Here is a 22,293-nt window from a genome sequence, read left to right on the forward strand (position 1 = left end):
GTTATTCAATTCAGAAAAGTGTTCTAGTATAACTGAAACAGTTTAAAAATTAATAAAACGAAGTGATTGATCTAGATTTTACTTTCGTTGGAAACCATGTTTTTAAGGAAATCAGAGTGTGATAAGATGGTGGTTGGAGGTAGTCAACAGGAAACCCTGAACCTGGATCTGTATTTAATCCCCATTTCTAAAATTAATTTAATAATGTCAAGTTACCAATATAATATAATTAATAAGCAAAGATGGATAGTCGCTAGCAGTGGAATCCAGGATGCCCATCTCGTCCTATTTAAGACTTCTCAACTGGGTGTACCTGCATCTCAGAGTTGATGTTCACTTTAGCACTCGAATCCAGTACCGTTTTCTTCAAACGCCATCGCGTTATCCACTTAGCTTTTGAGTCCCGATAGCCACTTGCTTGTGCATTGGTGTGAAGTTATATTCACTTGGTGTTGTTTACTTGTATCTTCCCAATGTTATTTAGGACAGTAATTTATCACTTTCTTATTGGCATATGCGCATTCTCTGCGTATTGCCTCGATATTGACTTAATTCACACAAGCATTATATGCAAAGATGGATAGTGGATAACAGTGGAATCCAGGACGCGCGTTTGTAACTTCAGAAAATATGGAGGCAATTCGCACAGGATGTACATATACCAACAAGAGACTGATCAATTGCAGTCCTAAATAACAATCGGAAGATATAGGTAAACAACATCATGTGAATATAATATAATTAATATTTTGTACTTTCACTGATAGTTAAAACGACCTAATCTTATTAGTCAACTCATTCTGTTGTTAGATCAATCAGGTAGTAACTCACTGATGGCAATGGAGGACGGTGGCTTAATTTTGTGGATTAGTTGAAGTTAGACATTAACACCATTGGATGCTGGCTCAGTGGTCTAGTGATTAAGCGCTCGCGCGCGAGACTGATAAATCGTGGGTTTGAATCCTGTGCAGCAGGGTCGTGAATACTCACTACTAAGGAGTCCCAAAATAAGACGAAACGGTCGCCCAGTGCTTCCACGTTTTCCATGGTGGTCTCGCTTCAATTGACTCATGATCTTAACTATTAAAAAAATTATTAATTCACTATTCTATTACACTTTTTGATTGATTAAAATTGTGATAAGAAAATTTGTATGTTTGACAAATAATAATAATAGCAACTCTAGATTTAGACCTCAAATGTTTCTTGAATATTATTCATGTGGCTCAATGTAACATAAGGCAGTGTGAAATGGTGATTAGTATCAAATTAAATCTTTATTGTTTTACTGATCAAAATCGTTGAAATCAATCAACGACGAAGTTGAAATATCGAATTTCAACTAGATGGACTGAGGAAATTGTACTTGTCCGGTACTCTTGTAATGTATTTCGTTCCATATAAAGTTAGTGAGCACAATAATGAGGAGTTTCAAACATAGATTACTTGGTTTTCAATGGTTCTTTAGCTGATATCAGTTCCTAGTTAGGATTACAATAAAATTATATAAAATATTCACATATTAAGGTTATCACATAAAAATTAGGGCGATACTATGATTTATGCACGACATTTGAGCAACGCCAAGGTAACCTTGAGAGTGTTCACCTAATAACGAGAACCAACTGAAGGTTATAAACCAGTGTGAGGAATTTGAATTATGATTTATAGTTGATGATTAAGGTTGGGAATTAGATTTAGGGTTTTCATCACGAACTGACATCAGCTATAATGCCAAGACTTTACTTAGACAAATGGGTGAATGAGTTTCGCGCCAAAATCTAAGACCCGTTATCCTCAATCTGATTGGTTCATTCATAAATTATGGTCTAGCTGGTTTTATCGTCAAATATCATCTTCATCTTGGTTACCAATTTCATTGTGGTATATAACAATCTGCTTTTGATTGAGAACACTAATTAAATACGTTTTTGAGGTTTCGCCCAAATTATTACTATGATCTGTTGGTTTTACCACAGAATCAGTTGTAATTATGACCTTGTGTTTTTGTTGACACTGTGAAGTGACGATCCCAAGTAAATGTCACCTATTCTTATCGATTACTCTGTTGTAAAATACTACATGTACGCTGTTCAACTGGTCTAGCAGCAGCCTCTGTATCAGTAGGCCTCAACATACACAAAGGGAAAAACAAGATCCTCACATACGACATGAAGAACACCAACTCAATCACATTTGATGGGGAAACTCTGGAAAATGTGGGATCTTTCGCGTACCTGGAAAGCATCATCGATGAACAAGAAGGATCGGAGGCAGACTTAGAGGTGAGGATTGGCAAAACAAGGACAGCATCCCTACAATTGGAGAACATATGGAACTCAAAACAACTTTCAACCAATATCACAATCACAATCTTCAATACGATCGTCATGGCAGTCCCAATGTACGGATCTGAAAAGTAGAGAACTATAACCATCATCGAGAAGGTGCAAGTATTTATAAATAGTTGTCTACGCAAGATAGTCAACATCCATTATCCGGATACCATCAGCATCAGCCTACTGTGGCAAAGAACAAACCAGCTTCTAACTGAAGAGAAAATCAGGAAAAGACGATGGAATCGGATAGGACATACATTACGGAAATCACGAAACTGCATCATGAGACAATCTCCAACTTGGAATGCTGAAGGGTAGCGGAAAAGTCGAAGGCCAAAGAACACATTACGTAGGGAAATAGGAGCAGATATGAAAAGGATGAATGAAAACTGGAAAGAGCTGGAAAGGATTACCCAGAACAGGGTTGGATGGAGAGTGCTGGTGAGTGGCCTATGCTCCTCCATGAGGAGTAACAGGCATAAGTAAGTTGGTAACATATACGCCGTTGTTTACAAATTTCATTATGTTTCCGTGATATATAAGCGTTATCTTACAAAGTTCTGTCTTCACAACTCCCTCTCAGGTGCAATTGTTATCTTTGAAGTATTTTTTTGCATATCACCGGTCAGTCTGTTTAATCTTGTTATATCTATTATTGCGTTAGGTATACTTCCTATTATCCAACTAATATTAGGAATTAAAACAGTTTCACTCCACTGTTAACAAGCATATAATGCTCAGATAAAAACGACTCGATTTTAAACAGCATCTATTCCATCCAGCTGCTTTCATATAGGAGAAATGAATTTTTTTAAAGTGTACAAACAATGGATAGTGTCGTGTCTTATAATTTAGTATCAGATGGGGTATTTTTTTTTGGATATTATAGTAATTTCAATAGTTGAGATCATGAGTCTGTTGGATGCCGGCTCAGTAGTCTAATGGTTGAGCGGTCGTGAGCGAGAATGATAGGTTCTAGGTTCGAATCTCGCGAGGTGGGATCGTGAAGTCCCACAATAAGACGAAACGGCCGTCCAGTCCCCCAAAGTTTTCCATGAAGGTCTAGCTTCAATCGACTCATGATATCAACCATTGAAATTCTAATAATTTATTCTGAATTCAGTTATTATGAAGTCAAATAATTTACTACTATGAAAATTCATAGTAATAGAATTTTTTTACTTCATTTAGCTTTGATAATTTTGATTGCTATCTTAAGGAATCTTGGATCAGTTTGCCAGGTGAAATGTTGACACTGTTTCAATGCAATTTCTGTGAGAAATCTATTATTCCAGTCAGTCAGTCAGTCAGCAACAACATAGAACTTCGTACGAACGTACATCACTTCAAGTCGCCATATCACATTTGCACACAGACACAATTGTCGATTCGAATCCCATAGTGGTAGAGGTAGTAAAAGTATGATCAGTAATCAGAAACATTAGGGTTTGAAGACGTTATTCAAGGAGTATAATCTAGTGAAATAAATTTGGAAAGAGAAAAATTAAGGGACACGAAGAATCCAGAGGATTAGAATTTGAGAGAACACAGAGAGTGGATGCACCTGCGCCATTGCAAACGACTTTGAACCATGTCATTTAAGGTCTCCAACTATCGGTTTCTATCATCTCGCGGATCCCAATCAGGTAGTCTACATCTACCAACATAACTCAGTTCACTTATCAGTGACTTGATGAATTTGTGCCATGTTTTGGTCTGGCCGCACCTAGCTTCCTTCCAACCTACTCCTACACCATAAAACATCGCTCGTCGGGACAGTCGTTGGTTGGACATTAGTAACACATGTCCCAGTCATCTCAATTGATGAAGCAGTGAAACTTCATCAGTTGATTTGCCATCCTTACCTAGTACCCGTTCCCTAACTACTGTACTACTTACTCGGTGGTCCCACGATATACGAGCAATGTTTCGAAGTATGAAAACATTTCACAGTGTAACTTACAAGTTACACTGTATGAACTTCCTTGAAACTAGTATCCACTGTTAACATATGCTTCCATTAACTATTTATATTTTACATCATTTATAGAATATTTATATATTTCTTTCAGAACTAAATGGAAACGTCAAATGACTACAATACTACGTAATAAAGATTCAAACAGAAATGGATTAATTGAGCCATTTAATTTAAAAATCACTTCGTCATGTAATCAACAAACAGAAGCTTTTCAATATCAAATTATTTCTAATGAAAGAATTAATGAGAAATTTTCTATTCAGAAAGGTTACAAAATGATAAGTGAACTATTACAACATATTAGAACTAGTTGATTATTTATTTACTTACTTATTTACTTACTCTTGTTTCCCCAAATGGAGCATAGGCGATCAACCAGTATTCTCTAACCGACTCTATCCTGGACCTTCATTTCTAGTTCTATTCAATGTTTGTTCATTCTTCTCATGTCTGTCTCAATTTCTCGGTTGTTTTATGTTTTTTGGTCTTCCTCTAAACAAAATATAGTTAAAATCAGTTATCAAATGTAATGGAATGTACATATACTTTTAATTTAATGTATAACAATAATGTATAACATTTAATGTTAAATATAATTCATATTCATTTGATACAAACAATATGATAATTCATTTGTATTGATTGTTTGGATCTTCTTATTGATTTTGAGGACTGAAACTGATCAGTCTCTTATTGGTATATATCCATCCTCTGTGGACTGTCTTGACATTCCTATTGCGTTGCATGCATTATAAACAAAGATAGATATCACACTGAAACAAATAAAGTCTTATTATATTGAAGTACTGTTAAAGAAGGATCATGATGAGTTAAAAATGTAGTTTTGTCTATTTATCCAGACATAACCAAGAAGTGTGACCCCAGTGAACATCACATAGTTCTTACGTAGGTAGTTAGTACTGAAAACATGTTAGCAAGTAATTTTTATTGTTTGAAATTATGTAAAAGATAATCAGAAAATTGTGCATGAATTCCTTTCAAGGGCATTTAAGGTAAAAAAAAAAAGTGAATTAAGATGTAACTGAGTATAGAAAATATTTATTCTAAGAAATGAGTTTTTGTGGATAGTATGGTCATTTGAAGCTTGACCACCATGGAAAACCTGAAAACACTGGACGGCCGTTTCGTTCTAGTATGGGATTTCTTAGCAGTTCTCATCCACGATCCCGCCTCGCAGGAATCGAACCCAGGACGTATCAGCTTCGCACGCGAACGCTTAACCTCTAGACCATTGAGATGGCCGGCATCCAACGGTGGAAAAAATTTCCATTCCGAAATCACAACTATTGTCAATTTCACTTAGTATTCAGATGATTATGTAGTATGCAGTAGTTATTACTATTTTATAGGTTAAGATGATCTGTAACAAGGTCAAATTATCAAGGATTATAGAACAACATTTATCATAACACTATCCTTAAATATTCTAAGTTTTAGGGGGAGTACGAATCGGATGATGAAATAAATTCTGCAACTTTGTTTGGTTTTAATATGTTCATAATTATGACATTAATCTGAGTAATTCGAACTGGGAACAGAATCTTGAAGACCATGTTTTAACTGGGTCTACAGAGGTCCGGATTGTGCCTAATATTGTTCAATTTCTGTACATTCCTCAAAGACTCTAAGAGAATCAAAATATTCCTAAATTTCTGGAGATATATTCTTATTTATATGTTAATGTTAGTCAAGAAGGTTTGTAAATTAGATTTTGTTCATTCCGTTTATATGTAAAGTGTTTTAAATGGTAAAAATTATCAGTCAGTCAGTTTTAGCGTAGAACCTGGTACACATGTGCATCAGTTCAAGTTGCCATACTCATTTTCCACAGAAAGATGCAATTTTCAGACCAAATCCAAAAATAGTAGAGGCAGCAACAGTATCTGTGGTAATATTTCGTTTAATCTCGTTGACGGTTTTTTAGCAAGACTTTTTCTACAGGATGGGGTTGCCGAGCCTGCGTCCAACCCTCGTTTTTCACCCGGGCTTGGGACCTTCAGTAACTCTAGAAGAGCTACAGGTGGATTTAGTATCAACGATAACACAAGAAAACTAGGCACCAAAGATACAATTCAAGAAAATGTTAATAAGCGAAGTTAGAAGAAATAATTGGGAGTTCAAAAGCTTAGAATCTAGAGCAAGAATGGATGCATCTGCGCCCTTTTAAACGATCTTCAGACATGCAATTCAAAGTCTCTAACCACTAGTTGCGATGCCATCTTGAAAATTCCGGGGATTATCACCTGTACCGACAGTGGTATTCATAAATCTATTTTCTCTAATAAGCAAGTATAATACACCCAGTAACCTTTCTGAAGGGATAAATTCCTTCACCAAGTTCAGTACTGACTTTATGTTAATGCCAAGCTGTAAATAAACGTATATTACTCGTTTATTTTATAAATTTCATTTAATTTGTTCCATCAACTAGATAGTTGGGTATCAGGGGTTAATCAACCGTCTGTCTTCAAAAATAACTTTTATTTTTTTACTTGAAAGAAGAAATTGCTTCTGCCACCGCATGGGTCAGTTCATGGCATGCAACTGACTGATGCGCGTTGGTCGTCCTTGACCTTGACCTGGGTCAGTGAACTGTTTGCCACTCAGCAGCAGACTGCCAAGTGATTTGGCTAAAGTCAAATGATATTTCACTGGCCCTACCATACTCCCCCGCCAAATTCAACGGCCGTTTAAATCGGTACCAGACACGTTGGGAGTAATCACTTGCCAGAGGTTGCCAAAAGATGAATGAGAATTTTCTGGATATTTTTAATCTGTAAGACAAATGGAAAGACGTTTTCAACAACTGATCGGAAAATAGAGAGTGATGATGAATCTGGAAACGTTAGATATGTCGATGTGCTCAAAAGTACGACTTACGCGTTGGTTGAATGTCAAGCAACTAACAATGGCAATGGTGGAAAAAACTAAAACATCCTAAATTTCTGTCAAGCAGTATCGAAACACATTGTGTTGACAAGTGGGTGGATTCGCCGGATAAGCAACGTTCAGTTTGCCGCAAGAATAATGATTATACAGTAGTAGTAAGATAAGTGTTGTTGTGAACGGGGAAATAAGAAGCCCAGACAACTACGAAAGCTATTTTCTTGGGACGTTATTTCATTTCATTCAACCCTTGTAAGACACTTATATTGATTTTTGTCCCTATTTTGTTCTACATAACATGAGCTTTCGTTCTATGTAACATTCACTGACATACCTTTTTGTTCCGAAAATATTGTAATTTAGACATAACATTTTGCATCTTATTTTCTACCCTAATTCCCAGTTTCGGGCATAATTGTATTTTTCCGAATTATCGTACGTTGTGGTCAGGAAATTCACTTATTTACTCATATACATTTTTGCACCAATCCGAATTCAGAGAATTCAGAGTGTTCCAACTGTCTTGTCTTCTCTCACTTGCGTGCTTGCCAACCAATCAGGTTCTAGGATAGTTCTCTCTCTACCCCATCTCGAACTCACGCGTGCTAGACTCAAGGTTAAGCCGATCAGCATATCGCGCCAAGGTCATAATCTGGACTAGACAAACCAAGGTCAAGTCATAACAAAGTATCGACGGGGTAAAAGCGAATCAAGGTCATAACAAGTGTATTATCCATTGATGCCAATGTGAGCAACTTCTATGTAGAAAGTCAATGTGTACCTTACAGTTCACTGTTCGAAAATGTCGAATTTTATTTATAACTTTATTGAGCAGGTTAACTGAAAGTGCAAAGGCACAGTTACTGACCACTTTATAGTCAGAGTTTGCAGAACTTATGATTTCTGTTACCATCAGTATGGGTCGTAGACTACAGATCAGGAGTGATGGTGACACCAAGACGACAAACGGCGAGTGCCGTATATAAGGTCAATAACTGGACCGAAAAAATACCGAACAAAGCAAAATAAACCAAGAGTGTTTTTTTGAGCTCGTTTCAATGATATTGGTGCAAAACGCTGTCAGTTTTGGTATAGAGGCGACATTTTCGTCTCCAGTTTGCAAGAGATTCGCTCGGCTACGTCGTCAGACTACCACTCGAACTGAACAGGAGTATTTGTACAGCCAAATGATGTACTAAAACCAACTGTTGGATTTTAACAATTAAGGTTGATTGGTAAAGATTTAACCTCAAACATCTAAGTATATATCAAAACAATAGAGCCCAAGTATTCATCCACTTACTTACTTTGCATAGGCATTGAATTTCCTATTGTCTCATTTTTAATGTTGAAAAGCTTTGTGGGTGAGACTATAATTTATGGACGACCTTTGAGCGACGCTGAAGTGACATTGGGATTGAACAACTAACTAGGACGAAATTAGAGTTATAAAGCAGTTAGGACTCTCATTTACAGTTGATGGTTAAAGATAAAAACTAGATTTAGAGTTCTCATCACGAACTGACATCAGTTATAATACCGAAACTCTATTTAGCCAAATGTATGAATGAATTCCGCGCCCAAACTCGTGGCTCCTTATATTATATCTGGTTGGTTCGTTCATAAATTATAGTCTCGCCTTTCATGAAATAAAGTACGACGTCGAAGTCGAGTATTCGTAGTAGTTCAAATGTGTCATAATGTCACAACGGAATGACATCGTTCTTGTACATACCGATGGTTGCGCTAAACGTCCGTTCGGATATTATTAGTGCAATAGTTAGATGTGTGAATGCAAACATACGAAGACTATGGTGGGGTTCGTGGAGCATCCCAAAGGTCGCTTAGGTATTTGCTGAATCCGTATTACATGTAGGTAAACCGAAAATGGAATTAAGATGACTCTTCTGTAATAAGGATGTCGAGCCGCAGTTTATCGTGTGAGACAATAGAAAGTACAAAGCGTATGGTAAATTTTGGTAAGAATGGTCACTACCATTGTAACTAAAGTTTAGAAGGTTCAGAAAACCCAGCCATTTCGTGAGAATCTGATGCAATGAGCTTATTACCTAGCTTCAAGTAACATATTACGTACGTCAGTACGCTTTTTCACAGTTTATCAACTTACGAGTCATGGAAGTACATGACTTCATCTAGAAATTTACGGCAGTGACAGACTACTCTACGTGAAAGTAACTACGAAATGTTGCTACGCATCATAAACATAATACAAAGTTATTTATTCCAATTATGAAACTCGCTTGGGTTACTTTCGCTTCCAAGTAATGAAGATTTAAATCAGATATTAGCTCAGATTTGAATAATTGTTAACTTAATTTTTGGTTTAGCACAGGGTTGTAGACTGAATTTGTATAGGTCCAAAAATAATTCTAACCAAATACTTAGTATTACCTGATGAACAACCTCAACGAAATCTACGATTGCAGGAAGTTTATAGTTCAAACTCACCGTAAAATTCTAACATTTGTACCTCCTGTCTGACCATAGAACTCAGCAACTGGAAATTAGGTAGTCGGTGGTCAATTAAGAAAAGCTTTCTAATGTATGGTTTCTGATGAAAGATAGATGATAGTGATTAAGCAAAAAGGTGAATTTATAATCGATAGTTAATCTTGTCCTGCCTGTATGTGTGGATAAGCTACAAACAGATGTGCGTCTGTGTCGCCTTGCGGTTTTACTTACGAGAGGTTGATATTTTAACAAATATATTACACAGAAGCATCTGAATGCTGCTAATGTTTATCCAAGAACCACGACAGCTGATTATAATCGTAGTTGACTGGTTAGCTTTATCGACTGAATTAATTAGTTAAGTTTAAATACTAACCAAAAACACTATAAAGCAGCGAATGATCTTAGTGACTAATGGACTTAAGCGACGATGAAGAGGAAAATAATAAGTGTAGGATGCAATAATAGAGATCATAATGAGTTGCGTTATTCGAAGTCTTGCTCACCAGTGTGGATCGCTAACGTAGATGATATGTGCCAAATTATTTGGCTAGGGCCCAGTGACATTTCACCGGCTCTTCGGCCCGATAGCTGGATTATCGACCAATGGACATCAATAAGTACCTGGAACCGTGAGGAAACAAAAAGAAGCGAGCTCAAATAAATTAGTCAGTTTGTGCAAGGTCGTCACAAGGAAATCGAATACATTAAAAGTTAGGTTTATTTTTGTCTGCTCACTAAGATTGCAACCATATAAATTCTTGCCACATCCAACTAGTCACTATCTTGGTCTTGTGATAGGTACTCGTTCCGGAAACTCTACCATACATGGACAAACTACAGAATATATACTCATACATAACTGATGAGGGAATAGACTACTCTCTCTGGACAAAATTGTAAATTTGGAGTCTCACATTTATACGGGTGTAGAACAAATGAAGGATTTAAATAAGCTCGTCACATGTTTATTGAGTTTTGTTTGGATATTCGAAACTGAGGTTACTCTTAGTGCGCGGTGATTTCAACATTGCCACTCGAGGTTAGCAAACAGATTCACGTCAATGCCAAACATAAAGGTGTTTTCTGGCAGCTCAAATCGAGACCTGGCTCAAAAGATAGCCGACCGTATTGGCTGTCGATTAGGAAAAGTTACTTCTAAAAAGTTCAGTAATCAGGAGACAAGGTTAGTAAAGTCCTATATATATATATATTTCATCAACGACAAGTCTAACAATTGTAAATTTGTAGTGTTGAGGTTGAGGAGTCAGTCCGCGGGGAAGACGTTTATATAATACAAACTGGCGGCGGAGAAGTCAATGACAACCTTATGGAACTACTCATAATGATTAGCGCCTGTAAGATCGCTTCAAGTTCCCGAGTGTCCGCAGTCATCCCCTGTTTCCCATACGCAAGGCAAGACAAAAAGGTGGGTCTGACACTTATTTTCGCTCAATGTTTAAAATTCTTGGTAATTCTTCGGTTATGGAAATGTAAATAAACTGTTTGTGGGAAGAACAGTCACTAAAAAAATTTTGTGATCATTTCCTTCTGAGTAGTGCAACCTTATTAACTTACTGCACACAAATTATGAGTGCGTCGGTACTAAGCAATCAGATGCGCCATGTTGGAAACTCGTCTGGTGCTTGCATATAGTTTATACCTTTAGAGTACCCGGTGTTACATGGTAAATTCGCATTTATAGTAACAAGTCTCGTATCCACAGCTGAAGTTAACAAAACATAAGGGGAGGAAAACCAGTAGGGCTTCAACAAGTCCGAAACATAAAAACTACACGAAATGGTCGTGTGTGGGCGGCTTCATGCAGTTGTCCTTTGGGCATTGCAGTCACGCTCCTAGGACCACTTCTAACCCGATTTCTTTTTCAGTTACCTCTCGAAGAACACTTCATTAAGATAGGCAATCGGGAAGTGATAACTGCCCTCCTACCTGTAGCAGCACTTAAGACCACTATTCATAATTAATTCCCCTCTTCAATCAAAACAGGTTGACTTATTCACCTTAATCCAGAATCTGTGTAATAACTTCAATTTTAAGTAAAGCTTGGTTGAAACTAGGCGCACAGCAACTAGAAACATTTACTCTCGCTGCTGAACCACGATCTACGAAAGTAGAAAACATGAATGTGGTGGGGATGTTTTTGTCATAAATGTCTTTGTAGCATTGCGTGTGTTTCGTAGAACGACCGGGTAACCAAAGTTGGAGTTAGGCACAAGGTATTTAACAAAGCTCACACCAATAAAGGTGAGCGTCGAAAGGGGAATAGCAATTTTAATGGTTTGAAGTTTTGTCGGTTTGCCATCTGATCCATTCGGCTCTACAACTAACTCAAAGTGTATTTTCAAACATCCATTGAAGAGCCCACTTTCAGCGAGTAAGGCCTTTTTTTCTACTTTAGTAAAAATTCACTATTCTTATTATTTCAGTCATGTTATGTCATACGCCTATTTCAAACAGTGGGGGAAAAATTCTTTCCAAGTGATGCTTGTGTATTTGATTTTCAACTGAACAAGATTTTGTTCATAGGTGGTTGAAATTGTAAAGATTATACACAATGTAACGAAGGTGAATATTTGTTACGAATTATATTGATAGATGGCATTAGAAAGTGATGAATCATTCAGTAGCAAGACAAAAATTTACAAGATTACTTTTAGAGACGTTTGTTATATGTAAAATGTCAGCACTGTAACTGTTTACTTTATGGGAGAGTAGTAAAAAAGTAATGTTTTATTTCAGCAAACTTAACCTTTCTGAGACTAATTAGCTACTTTTGTCTTAAAATAGGATAAATCACGCGCTCCTATCTCTGCAAAATTAGTAGCTAATATGCTGTCAGTTGCCGGAGCTGATCATATCATAACGATGGACTTACATGCCAGTCAAATCCAAGGATTTTTCGATATCCCTGTTGATAATTTGTATGCTGAGCCTGCAGTTATCAAATGGGTCAAAACAAATATACCAGAATGGAAAGATTGTTGTATTGTTAGTCCAGATGCTGGTGGCGCTAAAAGGTAGTCTGTGTGCATTTACTACTAAACCATGATAAATTTATTTCTATAAACTTAGTCTAACACTCTTTCTAATTGTTGTTAGAGATAGAGAAAACTAGGTGAGTTAATAATGATGTAGTGTACATATCTAAACAAACCAATCCACTTTATCTTTCAAACTTCTGGTAGACAACAATTTTTAATACCCAACTTCCGATAAAGTTATTGACTGCCTTTTAAAGTGAGATTTAATGGGATAAAGACGGCTGCTTAAAAATAGTGTAATGTATTGATTGGCTTCTCAAACCATTGAAGTTATTAGTAATCTCCAAGTTATGTGTGAAATACTCAGAAACCAGTCTCAATTTTGACTTCACAAATGACTTGGCTGTTCGATTTTATACGAACCACAAATTCCAGACAAGGACTGTCAGTGTATCACCAGTTTCAGCAGTAGTAGGCCTCAATATTGACAAAGGAAATGGCAAGATCCTAAAATATATCACAGAAAACAGCACTCGAAAGCCAGCGCCTGAAGAAGCGAAAGCTTTTACGTGCCTTGACGGTATCATTAGTCAATAGAGGGGATCTAGTGCAGACGCATGGGCACGGATTAGCAGTACAAGGACAGTAAAGGAGATTTAAAACTCCAAAGGACTTTCAGCCAACACCAAAGTTAAGATTTGTAATATAAGCATGAAAACAGTTCTATTGTATAGAGCTGAAACTTGGAAAACTACTACAACCACCATAAAAAAGATACAGGTGTTTACAAACACACAAAATATTCCATATCCGTTGACCAGATACTATCAGCATTGGTCTACCCTGGTAGAGCCCATACTGGCTTCCAGCTGAGCAGGAAATCACAATAGGACGCTGGAGATGGATAGGACGTGCATTGCGGGAATAACCTAAATTCATCGCGAGGCAAGCCCCAACTTAGAATCCTGGTGGCAAAAGAAGAAGAGAAAAATCAGAGAACATATTGTACCAGGAATTGGAAGCAGACATCAAAAGAATGAAAAGAACTTGGGAACAACGGGAAAGGAGTACCCAAGATAGAAAGAACTGAAGATCTCTGGTTTGTAGCTCATGCTCCACGAGGGGCAACAGGCGTAAATAAGTAAGAAGTCAAGTCTAACTTCTCACAGTCCCCGTAGTGAAAAGAAGTTCATGTCATAACTACCACCAGAAAATCCTATATGTCAACACAAAGAGTCTTCTGCCATAGTTTCGTCAAGTCAAACTATCTACACACAAAAGATCATCTTAAACATATCAGTTCTAAGCTAAATATCTTGAATACAAACACACTCGTATTGTTTCTGTTCTTACAAGGGATTCATACATGGCGGTCTGAGTAAACAAACACATCTAATAAAATTTCAGTTTATAATTTTTCTCAGTTTATGCTGACAATAATAACCACTAATATAACAGCATCCTTTAGCAATTTGTTGTCAATGATGTGGTTCATATAGCCTGTTTATAAGTAGGCTAATGGTCACTTTATTTTGGGATTTAAACAACTTTTATTTTAGTAAGTCATACCACTGCATAAGTTTTCATATGTGATATATCCAGTTGAAACGATCACCTCTTTTTATTCCACTCGGCTTCAGAGTTAAGAAGGATAAAAACCACTAAGATAAAATGGTTAAAATCTGACAAAGCTCTCCAACTCGATGTTTCAAGGCGTTAACATACGGAATTATCAACATTTCTGATCGTATGCTCCTCGATGTTAGGATTACTTACTGATGCCTACATTTCCGTGGACAGACTAACTCCGCAACTACTTCGAAGTTACCCCTAATTTGAATAAACTGCTATTGCTCCCACTACACACGAACCTAATCTGTCACACCAGACGCCTATCCAGGTACTCAGACGTCTTAACTACTTCTAACCACACTAAAACTAGTGAGTTCTAGCACACATGCGCGCAAAAATACGCATTATTTTTATGGTAGAAATCATTTGTGTTATAACTTGTGGCCTGTGTGCCCTGTTAATGCATAACGTAATGATACAGCCAATTACAGAACAGTGAATTATCGACCGGACCAATGACGCATAAAACCTGTACGAGCAGCTTAGAGTCCTTATCGGTCCTGCTTACCGCCTAACCCAGCCTGTTAAGTTCAGAACACCAATCTCGGCCTCTGCGATATTAATCATGTATTTCAAACACTGGGTTTATATACCAACTAGACAGACTACATCGTACCATAAAATATGAAACAACATTTGTACAGGATTTAGCCAAATGTGGCTGTGAATGTGAGAGGTAGTAATTAATAGACAGGGTAATTTGCATGTTTATATCAATTATACTGAGGTCAGTAAAGGTCAAAATACTCTGTTCACCAACTGGTAATCTCAGAGCCCAGTTTCATCCAATTAATCGATGGCACTGTTTTAGGAATCTTACCCATAAAATCAAATGGCTGACTAAGCTTCTTCCCGGTACCTCAAACAATTAACACTTGAATGGTCATACTAACTTCAAGACCCACCTTTTATTATTTCCTGCCTACATAATTTGTGGGTATTTTATTCAATCGGTTTGATTTTCTCAGTCCACTCTTTTTTATTTTCATTTTATTCTTTGATTCTTTTTCAGAGTAACTTCAATCGCGGATCAGTTAAATGTTGATTTTGCCTTGATTCACAAAGAACGGAAACGTGCAAACGAAGTGGATCGTATGGTTCTTGTTGGAGATGTAAATAACCGTGTCGCTATCCTGGTTGATGATATGGCAGATACATGTGGAACGATATGCACTGCGGCAGACAAGTACACAATTTTATTTTAAATATTTTTTCCTGGTAAACTCACCTAATTAATTTATATACGGTGTTACCAGTGTTATGCCTTCGTGATGTGTCCACTTTGTTACACTTAAATTTATTTCCGCCACCACCTCAAGTATTCGTTTTTCATTCTGTGTATATTTCTATGGTATGTAGACTGATCTTTATTTCCTAACTTAAGCGCCTAATGTTCTGTTCATAAATTGCAATAATATTAGAGTCACTGAAACCGAACATTGGTTATCTAAAAAGAATTCTTGTTGTCGTGGGAATAGAATTCCAATGAATTTAGAATAATTTAGCGAAATTTCAGTGGTTTGAATACATTCAACAGCAAAAAGGTTGTATTTTGGAACTTTATTTTATTCCTTCTTTATAATACCATCAACTCTGAAACTAGTGTGTTATGACTGGTATTTATATACTACGGATTCGATGTTATTATTTTGGTTCATTGAAGTAAGATAATATTGCTTCGAAAACAAAAAAAAGTTAGGCTAAAATAGTTCACAGCAAAAACTGAGTTCTTGTACTCTCTTTGTTTACTATTGACATCCATGAATGGTTTATCTGGCTGTAACTAAATAAGATAACTATCATTTGAGGATAATAATATTTATAAAATAAGAATGGTAATTTTGCTGAAAGGTTTGGTGATTAATTCTGTGTTCAATCAAGAAGGAAATAATGTACAACACTTCATGTTAACCCAAATTTATGTACTCACTTAAATACTATTTAGCCTGCGAATTGCCCGGTTTTCTTACTTTTGGGGTGTCAGCTTTTTTGCCAAAACTGTCCGAAATTCAGATACAACTTATCCACTTGAGCACTTCATTAAACAAACTAATACTGTTTTTAGCTGCGTCTGCTTAAATGGCACTCGGGATTCTGACCGTTGAGATCAAGACATTCCAATTCATCTGTCATATGTTATTACCGATTATTCCAAAGTAGTTGTGGTGGCCTAGTAGTCATCCCTTTTGACTTCTGGTCCTTTGGTTACAGGTTCGAATCCCACGCTATCTACTTCGATTTGGACACCCGGATATTAGTAACCTTCACACCTTAATTGTCACTCAAAGCTAAGTTCTTAGATTTGTACTAGTTAAATGAGTTTGCAAAACAAAAGGTTTGTAACTACATAGTAAAATACATAGTTGACAATCTTCCTAATTATTTTTTATTAGACGTTTTGTAACGACTCCAACCGCAAGTAGCTAATATGATGCCATATAAGAACGACACAAAAATGACTGTCTTCCGTTTTCGAGTATCTTTTACTTTATTTGAAAATGTGGCAGTTTAAATCATGTGTTCTTGGGAAATTGTGACATTGTAAGCACTAATAGCAGAATCGCCATACAGATTCCTCCTAAATTAGACTGTTATTGACATCCACTTTATGAAATTCAGCTATACTACTCTCCTCATGAGTGAATACATCCTTTATTATTGATTGCTACTGTTAAACCTTATGTTTTCTGTCTCTTGATATTTATAATATTTGTTGTTTCTAAAATTACAGATTGATTGAAGCTGGCGCTGAGCGTGTTTACGCTATCTGCACTCATGGTATATTTTCAGGCCCAGCTTTGGAGCGAATTAATAAGTCAGCTTTCGAAGCTGTCGTTGTAACAAATACTTTGCCACAAGAAGAAAATATGCGGAAAGCTCCTAAAATTCAGGTAAGGAAATTCTGAAATCAACACTAAGGTATTGGGATTTCAACGAACTAGTTGATTAACTGCATGAATTCCAATGTATTCGTATAGTTTTTTCCTTGGAAGGGTAGACAAATGAGAAATAAAATACCAACAAGTACCGTGTTTCGCTTTGAAATTTCAAGTGCTTAGCAACGTAATACTTTGTAAGCCTTTCTTAATAATGTGCGAATCCACATAATTTGAATTCATAGTTATTCCTTCCAAACAAATTGAAAATGAGAAATTTTATTAGTATAGGGTTTCGGAGATCAATAAGTTTTTTAATTGAGATCATGAACCGATTAGTGTTAGACCACCATTGAAAACGTGGAAGCACTGGACGGCCGTTTCGTCCTATTGTGGGATCCCGGCTCTGTGGTCTAGAGGTTAGGCGTTCGTGCGCGAGACTGAAGGCCCTGGGTTCGAATTCTGCGAGCGGGATCGTGGATGCACACTGCTGAGGAGTCCCAAAATAGGACAAAACGGTCATCCAGTGCTTCCATGTTTTCTATGGTGGTCTAACATCAATCGGTTCATGATCTCAGTCAGAAATCTTATTGCAATATTTATACAGTTGAAAAATAGGTAGTGCAAACGTTTGAGCAGTCCATCATTTTATCAAAAGGTTAGGAATACGAATATTCCCATGAATATAAAAAAAAGCGACTGATCAACCTAATTAATGTTTGTGTATAAGGATGTAAGTTAAATTTATTTAGTGAAAGTTAATGAGTGAACACAAGACAAGTCGAATTCTTAATCTAATGTCAAAAGTTAAGGTTCAGCAACAGACAAACAATGCAAAGTCTCGCATAGTTGGGGTAGTAGTACTACTACACTACACTTCACTTAAGAACAAAAATGGTGACATAGAGTAGGTGTCTAATAATAGTGGGACTATGCAACTGTTAAAACTCCATGATTAATAGCTTAAATGTGAGGTGACTTTTTGCAATCCTCAATAATTTGTTCTGTTCTATAAAATCGATAATCAATGTAAGGTATAAATTATCTGAAATCAATCTCTTTTTATTTACGGAAACACTTATTTTTTCTTTTGTTCTTCTCTTCAGTGTATTGATGTAAGCACTATGTTGGCTGAAGCTATTCGTCGAACACATAATGGTGAATCTGTCTCCTATCTATTTAATCATGTCCCTTTGTAACAACAACAATAATAATCCTGAATCAATCACCTCCCAAATGACAAAATAAGTGAAAAACTAGAAAAGATTGTTTTCTTTATCACTATCCACTTTATATTTGTATTTTCAGCATGTTAAGATTTTTTTTCTTTTGAAAACTTCTATATTTTCTAGTCTTGTTCCATTTAATCTAATGTATTTTGTTCATCGAACTATTCCATATTGAAATATCTTTATTCATCATTAAATGCTTCGAATGTCGTTTTTTTTCGTAACAGAAAATAATTGATTTACCTTTAACGTGATTAGTTTTGATTTGGTTTGGTTTGATTGTTTGTTTTTTATCCTCCTTTTTTCTTTTTAGAGAATCCAATAGTCTTCTTTTAAAGTCTTTTGTAATATATTCTGTTGCTCGTATACGTAATTAGTATTATTACTTGTAATCTGTCGAAAACATAACCCTGTAATCCTGAATAGATCCGCGATTGGAGGCAACAAACTATTGTGAACAGCTGACTGAATTGTATTAAGTTTTTGATTGAGATCATGAACCGATTGGTGTTAGACCACCATTGAAAACCTGGAAGCACTGGACGGTCGTTTCATCCTATTGTGGGACTTGACCAGTGGAGCTAATGTATGTCAGGCAGAGGCAGGTATCTACCTAAGTACAATGGGAGATGGTCGCGCAATTTCTTGGATTGGCTAATGTTAGACATTTATACCGTTGGATGCCGGCCATCTTAGTGGTCTAGAGGTTAAGCGTTTGCGTGCGAGACCGAAGGCCCTGGGTTAGAATCCCGTGAGCGGGAGGAGTCTCACAGTGCTTCCAGGTTTTCAATGGTGATCTAACATCAATTGGTTTATGATCTCAATCAAAAACTTAATAATCTCCACAATCCTATACTGATGAATTTTATTAAATTTGAGACTGATGGACAGTAATATGCAAAGGTTTTACTTACCATTAGAAGCACTGTAACATCTATGATTGCTGTCACGTAGCCCGATCCTCTTTAAAAGTGTTCATTCTTGTTGTTTAGCTTTTACATACGTTTTCAAGACAATGGTTTTCTTATGAAGGTTATTTAACTAGCACTAAATATTCCCGATATTTTTCCGGTGAATTTCAGGTCATTTTAAAGTATCTGATCATTTAACCTTTTCGTTCTGATTCCAATTATATTTATGACAGTTGGCCAAAACGTTTTAAGTGAATTCGTATATGCCCATTATAATTTTCAATGATCATTAAGAAGTTATGTTCAAGTAAATAAGTTTGATCCAACCTTTGGGTATAATAAAAGTAAAATGAGTTTTTAAATAGCTGCTTCATATAAACTTGAAGCTAGAATTAAGTTTATAGTCAAACTTAGATTAATCATGTTCCCTCATAGCGAAGGAAATCATTGCCAATCTATCTGAAGTTTGGTGGTGTTTTCCTAATATATTAGTATTAAAGCCCCCTTGTATCAATATTCATGTGTTAAAATAAATACATGGGATCACAGCTCTCTGCCCTGGTACGGCCGAGGGTGAGGAGAGTTAGTTCTCTCTCTTGAAGTGCTCCCACATGCCATGCGTATACAGCCACTGTCAGGAAATTCCAACTCACTGCCTTCTCACGGCGGGGGCGTTGTTTACGAAATTGTGAAGAAGAAAAACGAATATTTAGCTCTTTAACCGGGAGTTGGAAAACCCTGACCCCTAACCAATGGTGCACATTGGCTCTAGTAACCTGAAGGAACAAATGGCGTATGAATCGATCGTTGGTCACTGGCTACCATGACGTTGCTCCAATGCCTTGTGGATTAGACTTTTAGGTCGAAGGCTCCGGGTATGGCCCCCTAAGAAAACCACCTGTTTCTGTCTGGGCATGCGGGCAGTATCACAGCCCACACATAAATCGTGTGACTTGTGTGTCGCATATGTATTCGGTGCTCCTTTTCTACCAATACTTATATGTTCATATAATATATAAAAAATATATATATATGAAAGTGTGAGCTGATTTCTGTTTTCAGCACAACCATTAACAATCAAAACGTTAGTCAGGTGAACTGACCGAATCGTTTCTTTGCGAAAAGCCAACTTATTTCATTGAACTGTTATCCTTCATTTACAGAATGAATCAGATGAGCAAACCCAATGCAATAATAAGACCGATTAGCTTGTACTCCGATAAGGTTAATTCACACTCGTCAATTATACGCTTGTTATCAGAAGGGGTTTTGTGGAGATATTAGTAATTTTATAGTTGAATTCATGAGTCGATTGAAGCTAAACCACCATGGAAAACCTGTAAGCAGTGGACGGCCGTTTCGTTCTATTGTGAGACTCCTCTGTGGTGCGCATCCACGACCCCGCCCGCGAGATTAAACATTGTATTCCATGAGATAGTAACTTACTGACGACAATGGTGGACGGTGGCTCATTTTCGTCGATTGGTTGAAGTTAGATATTAACATCGTTGGATACCTACTCAGTGGTCCAGAGGTTAGGCGTTTGCGCCCGAGACTGGTAGGTCCTGGGTTCGAATCCCGCGGGGCGGGATCGTGGATGCGCACTGCTGAGGGGTCCCACAATAGGAGGAAAAGGTCGTCCTCGTTTTCCATGGTGGTCTAGCTTCAGTCGACTCACAAATTCAATTATACGATTGTTAATATTATAGTGAACGAGAACACAAATGGGAACAACCAAATGTAATTGAATTCAAAATTACAGAATATCTTAGTAAAACCTGAGAACCATACAATAAATGCTTCGTTTGTAAAATGTCGATCAAGCGTCTCAGACTCCATTGTTTCTTCATTTCCACACCAATCATTCTCTGTTCTCATTCTCTTTTCTTCGACCTTCTTCCGTCAGACATTTCACTTCCGGTTAGTGATACATACTACTTATATCTGTCAGCATCAGTAGTACACCTCTCACAATTAACGATCATTGTTGGACCTTATTCCTTTCTTATCTGTCATTATTTTGTGAATATTATAATTGTTTTGAAGTAATATTGTTATTGTTGCTAAATGGTGAGTTTTCATTATCTGAAGTTGTTCCTTTCATTTTCTACATATCCTGTTAAATAAATTTCCACTATTCTACAATAAATCCGTTCTTTTGAGCTAACATATATATCCATATACATCGTATATTTTACGAAATTGAGAGGACGAAAAGCGAATGTCCGGTGCTTTAACGGAGTTGGTGGTGTTGGAAATCCCTGATTCCAAACCAATTATGCACATGGGCTTCAGTATCCTGAAGGAACAAGTGGCATCTGAACCAATTGTTGGTCACCGATTAACATGGGACTGCATCTCCTGACGTTGCTCCACTCCCTTTTGGATTAGACCTTTAAGTCGAAGGCATCGGGCGTGGCCCCCTAAGAAAACCACCTGTTTCTGTCTGGGCACCCGGACAGTATCCTAGTCCTCACATAAATCGAATGAATTATGTGGCTCATATGTTTTTGATGCTCCTTTGTATCAATATTTATGTGTTTAAATAAATAAAATGAGATCTTTAAGATTGTTAACTTTGTCCGTTTATATTAATGGCCGCATTTGTCAATATGTTACAATTTATTTTCTATGAGTAAATTATAACTTCTACTAGTATCGGATTATTTATTGATTTTATTTTAACACATAGATATTGGTATAAAGAGGCACCAAATACATATGCGCCACACAAATCTCATTCGATATGTGTGAGGGCTGTGATACTCCCCGGGTGCCCAAATCGAAGCAGGTGGTTTTCTTAGGGGGCAACTCCCCGAGCCTTCGACCTGAAGGTCTGAACCACAAGGCAGTGGAGCATCGTCAGGAGATGCAGTCCTATGGAAGCCGATGACTAACAATTGGTTCATACGCTATTTGTTCCCGCAGGATACTGGAGCCCATG

At 36.9% G+C, this 22,293-nt stretch overlaps 1 protein-coding gene across 1 annotated transcript in view; it reads left to right on the plus strand.

Moving 5' to 3' along the window:
- Positions 1–10,687: 10,687 nt before the first annotated feature.
- The window catches only part of PRPS1 (Ribose-phosphate pyrophosphokinase 1), a 41,517-nt gene continuing 29,911 nt past the window's right edge, over positions 10,688–22,293 (plus strand). Inside the window, exons 1-6 of the mRNA XM_012945947.3 lie at positions 10,688–10,885; positions 10,951–11,128; positions 12,508–12,737; positions 15,346–15,519; positions 17,065–17,224; positions 18,316–21,419. Coding sequence (XP_012801401.1) covers positions 10,764–10,885; positions 10,951–11,128; positions 12,508–12,737; positions 15,346–15,519; positions 17,065–17,224; positions 18,316–18,408 — 957 coding nt within the window. The 5' untranslated portion in view covers positions 10,688–10,763 and the 3' untranslated portion in view covers positions 18,409–21,419. The remainder of the gene's footprint in view (positions 10,886–10,950; positions 11,129–12,507; positions 12,738–15,345; positions 15,520–17,064; positions 17,225–18,315; positions 21,420–22,293) is intronic.

This window comes from Schistosoma haematobium, chromosome 2 (genome assembly GCF_000699445.3).
Source record: "Schistosoma haematobium chromosome 2, whole genome shotgun sequence".
NCBI lineage: Eukaryota > Metazoa > Platyhelminthes > Trematoda > Strigeidida > Schistosomatidae > Schistosoma > Schistosoma haematobium.